The 10,681-nt window shown below is 31.7% G+C and overlaps 1 protein-coding gene across 1 annotated transcript in view; it reads left to right on the top strand.

The window, feature by feature from the left end:
• The window catches only part of LOC110028530 (serine/threonine-protein kinase HT1-like), a 14,042-nt gene extending 6,414 nt beyond the window's left edge, over positions 1-7,628 (top strand). Inside the window, exons 3-7 of the mRNA XM_020730425.1 lie at positions 4,306-4,427; positions 4,906-5,093; positions 5,444-5,618; positions 6,021-6,155; positions 7,350-7,628. Of these exons, the coding sequence (XP_020586084.1) occupies positions 4,306-4,427; positions 4,906-5,093; positions 5,444-5,618; positions 6,021-6,155; positions 7,350-7,553 (824 nt within the window). The 3' untranslated portion in view covers positions 7,554-7,628. The remainder of the gene's footprint in view (positions 1-4,305; positions 4,428-4,905; positions 5,094-5,443; positions 5,619-6,020; positions 6,156-7,349) is intronic.
• The last annotated feature ends 3,053 nt before the right edge of the window (positions 7,629-10,681 follow it).

Raw genomic sequence — 10,681 nt, 5'->3', positions numbered from 1 at the left:
GAACTTCAGATCACTTCGGTACTTCTTAGGCATGGAAGTTGGTCGATCATCTCGGGCATTTGCTTGTCTCAATGCAAATATGTGTGCTTGATCTATTGACAGAGAATAACATTCTCCTTTTGCAAACCCATGAAAGTCTCAATGAATCTCAATGAGAAACTATCTGATGTTCCCGATAGGCTTCCGGTAAACAAGACTTACTACCAACGACTTGTGGGGAAACTCATTTATCTTACCTATATTCGTCTCGACATTTGCTATGCAGTAGGTATTGGGAGTCAATTCATGTATAATTCTTATGAGCACCATCTCTGAGCTGTCCATAGGATCCTTCACTACTTAAAGGGCAAACTAGGCCCAGGTTTTTTTTTTGTGCTACACTTTATTTTATTGTTGTTTATACATATGCGGATTAGATTGGATCTGTCCATGATAGGGCGATCAACCTTAGGATATTGCTCATTCATGTGGGAAAATTTTGTTGTGGAAAAGCAAAAATAGTGTTTTGGCCTAGAGGCGTGCTGAAGCCAAGTTTCACTCCATGTCCTTTGGTATTTGTGAAGCTCTCTGGTTATGCATCATGCTCCGTGAATTGCATATGCTATTCTCTGTTCCTCTCCAGTTGTTCTGTGATAATAAAACAGTCATTACTATTGTCCATAATCCGGTCTAGCATGATCAAATCAAGCATGTGGAGATTAACAAACTTTCATTAAGGAGAAGCTTGATTCAAGGAAGATTTGTATTCCATTTATCCCATCTAATGGTCAATTAACATATATCCTTACCAAGAATCTTCATAGGTCATTGTTTGACGACTTCAAATCCAAGTTAAACACAATGGACATCTATGTTTCAACTTGAGGTGAAGTATTGAAATTATTTGCCTAATTTTTAGGCTAATTATTACTGCAGTTATTATTAGTTTTTATTTGATTTTATTTGCTTCATTTATTTCCATTTCCATAGTTATGTATTTTCTTGTTAGTCTATTTATGGATTTGTGTTTCTTTTATTTGGATCATGTACTATGTATTTATACTTCTCTTCCCGTCAGTAAATTATGCGGCACTATTCTCTAAATTTAACAAAAATCCTACACGAACATTTGTTTCTTCTAAATATTTTTTGGTATTTATTGAGTTGTTACTCATTACTTATTTGTTCTCTCCAGTTCGAGTTAGTTACTTCTGAACGATTTTTCTCTTTGCATTTTCTTGTTTGCTAGGTCTTTTTAACATTTCTTATTGGTTCTTGTTATGAGTGTTAGCAACTTCTTGCTCCCATTCATTTTTTCAACATCTCATCTTAAGACTCTCCTGCTTTATGTAATTATGTATCTTTGTCTCCAGTTAGTTACTCTGTCTCATTAGTATGATTTTAAGTATTTTTTCAGGCTTCATTTCTTTTTTTCATATTTTTATTATCATTTTGGGCTTTATGATTTTGAAAATTATTGTTGTTGAACCTATAATAACTTTTGTTGAAAAATATCACCTCATGTGATTTAAGTTTGATTAATTAAATTGTGCATTGCATTGTGCTTAATGCTGTGAAAATAATGATAGGAGGGTTTCCATTTGGTGTCTTTACTGTTCATTTGTTTAAGTGGTAGAGAATTGAGATAATAGTTTTTCATTTTTATCCCATGAAGAAATGAAAAACATATATTAAAATTAAGTTTGGTGGAAGCATTAATTTGGAAAGATGGTTTGTTTCTAGTAGAGTAGCAGTGAAGCCATAGGTGAATACCAAAATAAAAAAGGGTGGAGATTAGGCAATCATAGGACTAGCACATGGAAAAGAGAGTTGCTTTAGGTGGATCAAGGGTTTTGAAGATGTACAACTGGGCAGCGCCATAGGGTTAGGAAATGAACATGAGCTAAATGGTTTTGTGATGAATGGGCGGTGAGGTGTTGTGGTAGACATGTTCATTAGGGACCGAGCTAGTTGTTTAAGGACTAGGGCTTGAATATGACAGATGAAAGCAATGTGCTAGTGAGTGATGTGAGCAAAAGAGACTTGGTGGACTAGTCATAAGGGGCATTAGAGGGTGAGGAGTAATGTGAGCGTGAGAATAAATGCACAAGGAATGATAAAAGAAGAGATCAACTAGGGAAGGGAGATGGATGAGATGTTAGCTAGAGTAGAACCCTAACTCTCTAAGAACATGTTGTGAGGAAGAATTCTTTCATCTGTATCTTTTTGTTTCAACACTCCTATTTATGAAAAAATATGAAGAAAATAATGAGAACATTGTTATGCCGCCAAGCTGTGAACCGGTCCTAAAGGGACTGGTCCAACATCCCCCAACTGGCCAGGCGGGCCGGACGCGTCCACGAGAAGAAGCGGAGCGGGCGACAGAAAAAGGAAAGGAGCGAGGTGCTGCGACAGAAAAAGGAAGAGAGTAAATGAGATCCACGAGAGCCTTAATCACATATTCAAGGAAGAGAAATTAAAGGAGTTTGGAGAGAAGGCTTGGAAGGGAAGTTTTTGAATTACCGAGAGAGAATACTATTAAAGGGAGTAACGTAGGGATTATTTTTTTATGCATGTTTGTTGTTGGCTGTTGTGTTCTTTCTTTTGGTGGTATTCTTAGCAACGTCTATGGTTGTGTGAGAGCCGATCTACTTCTAGTAAAGTAGATACCATTGTATCTTGCTGCTTTCATTTATTTTCATAAGAGCAGCCCTTATTCGTGTTTTTTCCACCTATCTATTGCGTTTTCATCGTGTTTTATCACTGATTTTAGTGCCGAGGCGTATCGAACATCCTCAAATATGAGAATACTGTACAACCAAAAAAAAAACAAACCTTACTAATGCAGAACGTTCCTATCATAACCCCTTTAACTTAGTACTTCAAATGTTAACTTATATGCATGCAAATGCATGCTAAAATATTCTAAGATTACTTCTGCATGAATAACCATTTAAAATATAAAAAAAAATTAATTACAGCCAATATTATTAGCTAATAAAGAAAATTTAGAAACCACCGAAACCATAAAATATGGCAGTTTGTGCTACCGTGGAAGTTTTGATGTGTCTTTATTGTATTTGTATTTTTACCATACCAATATTATTTGTTGACAATTTTCTATATTGGTTTTTACATATAGAGGTTCCTAAATAATAGTTATTACATGTAAAAGTTCCAAAAAATTAAAATTACAGGTGAAGGTCTTCAGTTACGGGGCACATGCATTTTAATTTTTTGGGGCCTTTACATGCACTAACTATTGTTTAGGGACCTCTATATGTAAAAACCCCTTCTTTATATGGTTTTTTGTTCTTTCTGTCTTTTCTTTCATTAACTGCATAAATATACTAAATCTCATCTCTGTTTGCTAAAACTCTTTTTTATTCATGCAAGAATTATACTTGGATTTTGAGTCGCCTATTATTTGATTTTAGAAGTATATATTAATGAACAACTGTACTGGTATGTCAGCATTTTTATTAATAATGAAAGAGATAAAAATATGAACTTTAGTGGGGTATGCATGGGGTAGGGTGTGTGGTGCTCCAATGTTACAGCAGCGAACTGTTATATTATGACTAGTTGATTTGTATTATGACTAGTTGATTTGTATTCGCTTACTTAGGTTAGAAGTTCATTTATACTGCTTTTCATCTAACATTATAGCTTGTATTTTTGCACAATGTGTTGGGATACATCATCTCTACTTTGTGCTCTTCTTATGCACTTGCATTTTCTAATCAGCTTTTTAGTCAATTAAGTTGGAGAGAGGAGATATAGACTTGTGATAGATGAACTTTAGTTAAAGTTCGGATAGATGAACTTTAGTTTCAGACAAATATCAGAATAAAAAGGATGAAAAAAGGATCAAAATCTTACTATTTGTTGATGGCCATTTTAGTCCCACACTGTATAAAAGATTTGATTTTGCCTCCGGGTCAATAACTTTGCCATTAAAAGTAATAAAAATTGAATATACAGTTAAAGAGTGGTGTTAAAAAAAGAATGTTCTACAAATTTTCATCTTTTTTTCTTGAATTTTGTTATGAAACCTAATTTCCCAGTTACTTTTTTATGATATTTATAGGTAACATTCCTAATGTTTTTTTAATTAATCCTGTTTGTTTAACGGTTCTCTTTATTTTTGATGTTATTATACTTCTCTGAGTTCTGAAGTAAGAATGAAAACAAATCGATCTATATTAAATAGTGATCACCCATATAATTATTCACTCGATTAATATTATCAGACTTTACATGCTATGATTTCGATAAATTTCAAAGTTTTCCGAGCAGTAAGAGAGCGTCTTTCCATTGTTTCAGTGAAGTTATTGGACTGGGGAGTAGATGGAGATCCAACTGATACTGTAACTGCTGCTCTTCGTTCATCTTTCCGGCAAGAAGTTGCTGTGTGGCATAAACTTGACAACTTAAATGTGACAAAGGTAACTTTTTGTTTAGTTTTATACCTTCTATATATTTTGCTTGGTTTAATATCCCTTTTTTTTACTATTTTCATACATACCAGTCAGTTATTATGTATTTATATATGTAACGCCTAAACTTTAACTTTTGCATAATGACGCCTTACCCATGCATGGAAAGGTGTATTTCACTTTTTAGAAGTTAAAATAATGACATTTTAGATGTGATAAGAAAGATTTGGGTGGTATAAATGTAAAAAAATAAAATTTAGATGTTGGATATGTAAGCACGTACGTAAGAATTGTGTTTAATGTATGTAAATGCCCCAAAAAAGAATTGATTGATCTCAAAATTTGAACTTGCTTGAGATTCTAGCTCAGCCACAAATCGTTGGGACATGGTTCTTATCATTTTTTAGAATTGCAAATGTTTTCATTAAGCTTCATTCTTTGATTTATAATTTGACACATTTTGTCTTTACATCATTTTTCATCACAGTTTATTGGAGCATCAATGGGAATCACAGACCTGAAAATCCCAAGCTGTAACTCGCTTCCGGCACGAGCATGCTGTGTTGTCGTGGAATACGTTCCTGGAGGCACATTGAAACAATATCTCATCAAACACAGTCGAAGAAAACTTCCTTTCAAGGTTGTGATTGAGCTCGCTTTGGATCTTGCTAATGGGTGAGAATTCTGGTTGCACCTAATATTTCATTTTTTTTTGGGCATTTACATACATACGACATAATTCTTATATATTTACATATCTAACACCTAAATATTTATAATTACGTGCCTACCACTCAAATCCTTAACATCACGTAAATAAAAAAACCATCGTCACCATCCTTTTAAAAGTGAAATGCACCTATTCACAACAAGATGTTATAACTGTAGATGTAAAAATTCGGGTGCTAGACATCTAAATACATAAGAATTATGTGGTTTGTATGTAAATGTCCCTTCATATTTATCCCTTCATTTTTACTGAAAATTTTATTTTATTGTTCATTTTTGTTAATAATGTCTTTCAGCCTGAGTTATCTTCACTCAAAAAAGATCGTTCATCGAGATGTCAAAACTGAGAACATGTTGCTGACTGCAAATAGAGCTGTTAAGATTGCCGACTTCGGTGTTGCTCGTGTCGAAGCTCAGAATCCCAAAGACATGACTGGTGAAACTGGGACTCTTCAATACATGGCTCCAGAGGTGATCTTTCTCATGAGACATGCTTCATAAAACTATTACGTTATTATGGTAAAATTGTGTTATGGCATTTACATACATACCGCCCAATTCCTATCTATTTACATATGGAAAACCTAAACTCTACTTTTATATTTATACCATCCAAATATTTCATATCATATCAAAAATATCATCTTTTAAAAAAAAAGAATGTGAAATACGCCTTTTCATTCACAGGTAAGGTGGCTTATATGTAAAAATAGAAGTTTAGGTGTTAAATATGTAAATACATAGGAATTAAGTGATACGCATGTAAATCTAGTGATTGTGTTATTAGTATCAAGCTGAAATATGTTATTTTTGATTTGAAAATCCTTTTTTTTTTTCATTGGTTTATTGATAGAAAGCTTTAAAATTTTGTAGGTTCTTGAAGGAAAGCCTTACAATAGAAAGTGCGATGTCTACAGCTTTGGCATTTGCTTGTGGGAGATATACGCTTGTGATATGCCATACTATAAGCTTACTTTCACAGAAGTCTCTTATGCTGTCGTTCACCAGGTAATTTTTTTTATTAGTTTTTAAAAATATTTTATCCTTGTTGATTCATATAGGTTATTTATATGATGAAGATGCAACTCATCATATATTTCTTTCTTGTGAAAAAAAAAAGTTTAGGCAACAATTAAGTCAGTAATAACCAAATATGTGAAGATCAAAATGGATGGATGGTAAAACTAAGAATGATAGTATAAAATAATTTTGCTATCCAATATAAAGCAATATTTGCAATAATATGGTAGAGTAGCTAAAATAAATGTAAAATGTGAGACTATAAAATTACTGTCAAAGACATTGGAAGAAGTATTAGACAAAGTGTAACTTGGTTGGAAGTTGTGGAAGAAAGTGTTGCAAAGAATGTGATAAACCAAACATTCGATGCACGATAAAGCGAATGCAAATCTAAACAAAAGATTAAATTAGCTGACTCTGATTCATTGAGATAAGGCTAATGACATTGATGATATAATGTCAAATCCATTCACTTAATTTTTGTTACTCATGTAACTAACCACCGATAACAAAGGATCTAAAGGTTCCAATTTTTGTTATTTGAATGGATTTTTTCACTTGTCATTTTAGAAGTTATGTATTGCAGCGATGAGAATGCTTAGGTGGATGAGTTGCTTGACACTTAAGAGATAAAATGTAAAACGAATCTATCCGTGAAGGGTTGGTGTAGCTCCAATGGTAGATAAGATTAGCGAGAGCCGGCTTAGATGGTTTGGTCACATTAAACGTTGACCATCTGATGATCCAGTCAGGAGAGCAGATGTTTTAGATTCCACTTATGTCAAGAAAGACAGAGGTAGACCTAAAAAGACTTGGGCATATTATATAAATGAAAATCTTAATGTATTAGAATTAAATGAAAATTTGACACTCAATAGGACACAATGAAAAAAAAGGATTCAAGTAGCTGACCCCACTTAGTGGGATAAAGGATTCTTCTTGTTGTTTTTATTGTTGTGATTAATCAATAGTAGTATTAATACATCCAAAATTCATTTGAATTCAAGGACTTCTAAGTGCGCTAAAAATATGAGCTATGATTTATCTTAAGACTATTCCATTTTCATGGTAATATCTAATAAAATTGTTTTATAACATTTGTCTACAAAATCTTGATTTTTTTTTTATTAAGCATATGAATTTGAAGTGAAGTTAAATAATCCTTCATGACAACTCTGACAGAACTTGCGACCGAAAATACCATGGTGTTGCCCAAACTCATTGGGAAATATTATGAAGAAATGTTGGGAGACAAACCCGGACAAAAGACCGGAGATGGATGAGATTGTCAAGCTTTTGGAGGCAATCGATACAAGTAAAGGAGGCGGCATGATACCCGAAGACCAACTACAAGGTTGTTTTTGCTTTTCGACTCGTGGTCCTTGATTCTATTTAATATCAGGACTTCCATATTTTACTTTTATAACATTGGTTTCATAAACCTATGCATGAGTTTTATAACATAGGTTGTATTTATTTTTTAAACAATTGTTGAGAAATAAAAAAAAAATTTGTCTTATGCATGTAAATGCCTCTAATTTTGTCAAAGAATATAGATTGATTATGGTTGATTTGTTGGAGGTTATATTTTTTTTAGATTATCATATGGATTTTATTGTTATTGATACTATGCAAAGTCAATATAAATAAGACTAAAATTTGAGTTTGATGGCATTAAAGTATGGTTAATTGAAGACTAACATTGTAAATTTTCTATCATTATAAGAATATATGTGAGGATAAGAAGGAAGTTTACATACATGTCTCTTAATTTCTACATATTTATATATTATAACCTAAACTTCAGTTTTTAAATGTCACCTTACCCATGTATGGAGGGTGTAGTTCGCTTTTTAAAAATTAGAATATTGATATTTTTTGATATGATATGAAATATTTGGGTGATATAAATGTAAAAAATTGAGATTAAGGTCTTAGATATGCAAATACATAAGAATTTGGTTGTATGTATGTAACTGCCCCTAAAATTATTTGAGTAATCTTAGATGGTAAAACTCATAAATTATTTGACATAATAGATAGACTATTCATTTGGATTTTATTTTGTAATGCTATATTTATGGCACAATTAACTTCAAATTTTTCAAAATTTAACATTTTGCTACTTGCCAAATTGTAGATTAAGATATGTTTCAACCATTGAGAATCTCACTATATAAAAATAATACAATAAAATTACCAAAAAAAAAAAAAACTCTAGACATATGAAGCATTTTATTCATCTTTTCCCTCACACATATATTGTAGGGCTAATCTAACATCATCAATAAAAAAGCTCACTCTATGTAAAGTTAAATTATGTTGTTATTAAATGTAATTGTAAGATTAAGAAATTCACATTAATTTATAACCTAATAGAACTAGATGCTTGAAGAGCTCATTTTGATGAATATTTATCCCTTAATTATGCTTGATGTAAAAATGTATAGCTTGTGATGATTTTTTGTTGAAAGTACTACAAATTTTTTTTATAGTTTTTAAATCCTAAGAAATAAAGCTATATGTGATTTTTCCACAAAAAGCTTTTTTAATTTGAGTACTCCTATATCATTATGCTAATGAGCACTTATCACATTATAAATATGCATATTAAGGCCTTACATTTGCATGCTTGATGTATGATTAAACAATTATGAAGTTTAGCATCCAGTAGTTTTTCATAGTATAATTAAAATGAACGATATTGCTTTTTCTATTAGATGATGCATGACTAAAAAATTTACCAACTTTAAAGCATGTATTTATCATTAGAAAATAATAGCAAGGAGTTGGACATTTCAAGGGTTGGATATTGGAAGATGTCAAACAATGCTAGCTGGCCAACTATCGCTCAATATTGAGAGTAGATGAGCGACAATGAAATATAAAGATTGATAATTGGGAGTTGGATATTAGTGATTGTCATAATTAGGATGTTGATGAATGTTGATCAACTACGAACATCTGACGATGTTATCCATTTAATGTGCATCATTATGGGTTGAAGTGCATCAACAAAATGGTGATGTCACAGATTAAGAGTTAGATGTTGATAAATGTTGGAAGAGACATTGGTGAATATTAGTTGAATAAAGAAGTTAAATGACATTGGTCATAGATGATCAATATGATGGGCTAACTGATGTTGGAGAGGGTAATATCAGATGTTCATAATTATGTTACTATGGACATTGTGAGTTAGTCATTGATCAATTGTGAATATTGGGAGTTTTCTAATGGACATTTGAGATCATGGACCAACGATCATCGAGAATGAACGACAACTGGTTGCAAGAGCTAGATGTCAGTGGACTCTGGTCTATTTTGGAAGGTACATGTCATTGGTTGGTGAATGGTAATTGAAAAAAAAAAAGGAATAATGGCATGCATCAATAGTTACATTGATAAATATTGGACATTGAATGTTTGATAACTTTGATTGGTTATAAATTTCTAACAATGTTGGTTTGTGGATGTCCAATTTTATGGGCTAACAATAATGATGATCATTGAGGGTTCTAATGTTGTTTGATGTTGGAAATTGAGCATTAGCAAATCAATTTAGTATGCAGGACATCGATCATGGAGTAAGTGATAATGATTATCGATGTCAGTCAATTTGAAATTACTTTGATAGACAAAGGTTATTAATTGATTTGTATCACATGATAAGCAATGATGGGCATTAATAAATCAATAATTGATTTTGGATTATGAATGATGGCATACATCACTCTAAATTTGTTTATAAATTTAATATATATATATATATATATATACTTTAGAATGCAAAAATATGATAAAAATTAATGTTTATTTATAGATTTTTTTAGAGGTAATACCATTCTTATCCAAAATTATCCTATACACTTCATTTGATTATCTGAATAAATATCCTTTTATCTTTTCAATTATAAGCTTACAAAATTTTGAGATCATTAGAGGGCTTAAGCAACCTTATAAATTTGTAAAGATGTTTCTACTTCCTTGATGTAGGCCCATTTAGAATTTTTAGCTTCCTTCTGTTTGTATATTGCTTCCTTCTGTTGAGACGAGATATCTTGTTTGTATATTGCTAAAGACATCACATGACCTTAAATTATTCCAAGATTTTTCTGAACTTATAATTAGTGCACTAAGATCCATTTTTTGCTAAGACAACTATAAATTTATTAACTACTCTATCCTTCTCCATCTTTCCATTTATTAAAATTCTAAATAAGAACTTTACCATGCCAAAATGTGAGCATTTTCTCACCAAAACTGTGAATATATAGTTAACTCAACTATATATTTTAATATTTCCAAGGCATCAAAGCACATGAGAATCACATGCATTTTTCTTCCTCTTCAACCAAAGTATTTTTAGCCATAACCTCCACTAGAATGAGTTTAAATTACTCTCTTGGAAAAGGTTAAATTATCTCTAGAATGAAGATAAACAACTGACCAATCTAGATCCTTTATTTATCTCTCTTATGAGTTAAGAAAATTATTTATGTAAATATACATAA

The sequence above is a fragment of the Phalaenopsis equestris genome, unplaced genomic scaffold (assembly GCF_001263595.1).
Source record: "Phalaenopsis equestris unplaced genomic scaffold, ASM126359v1 Scaffold000513, whole genome shotgun sequence".
Taxonomy (NCBI): Eukaryota; Viridiplantae; Streptophyta; class Magnoliopsida; order Asparagales; family Orchidaceae; genus Phalaenopsis; species Phalaenopsis equestris.
Note: the sequence above shows the minus strand (reverse complement) of the source record. Positions and strands in the feature narration are given on the sequence as shown.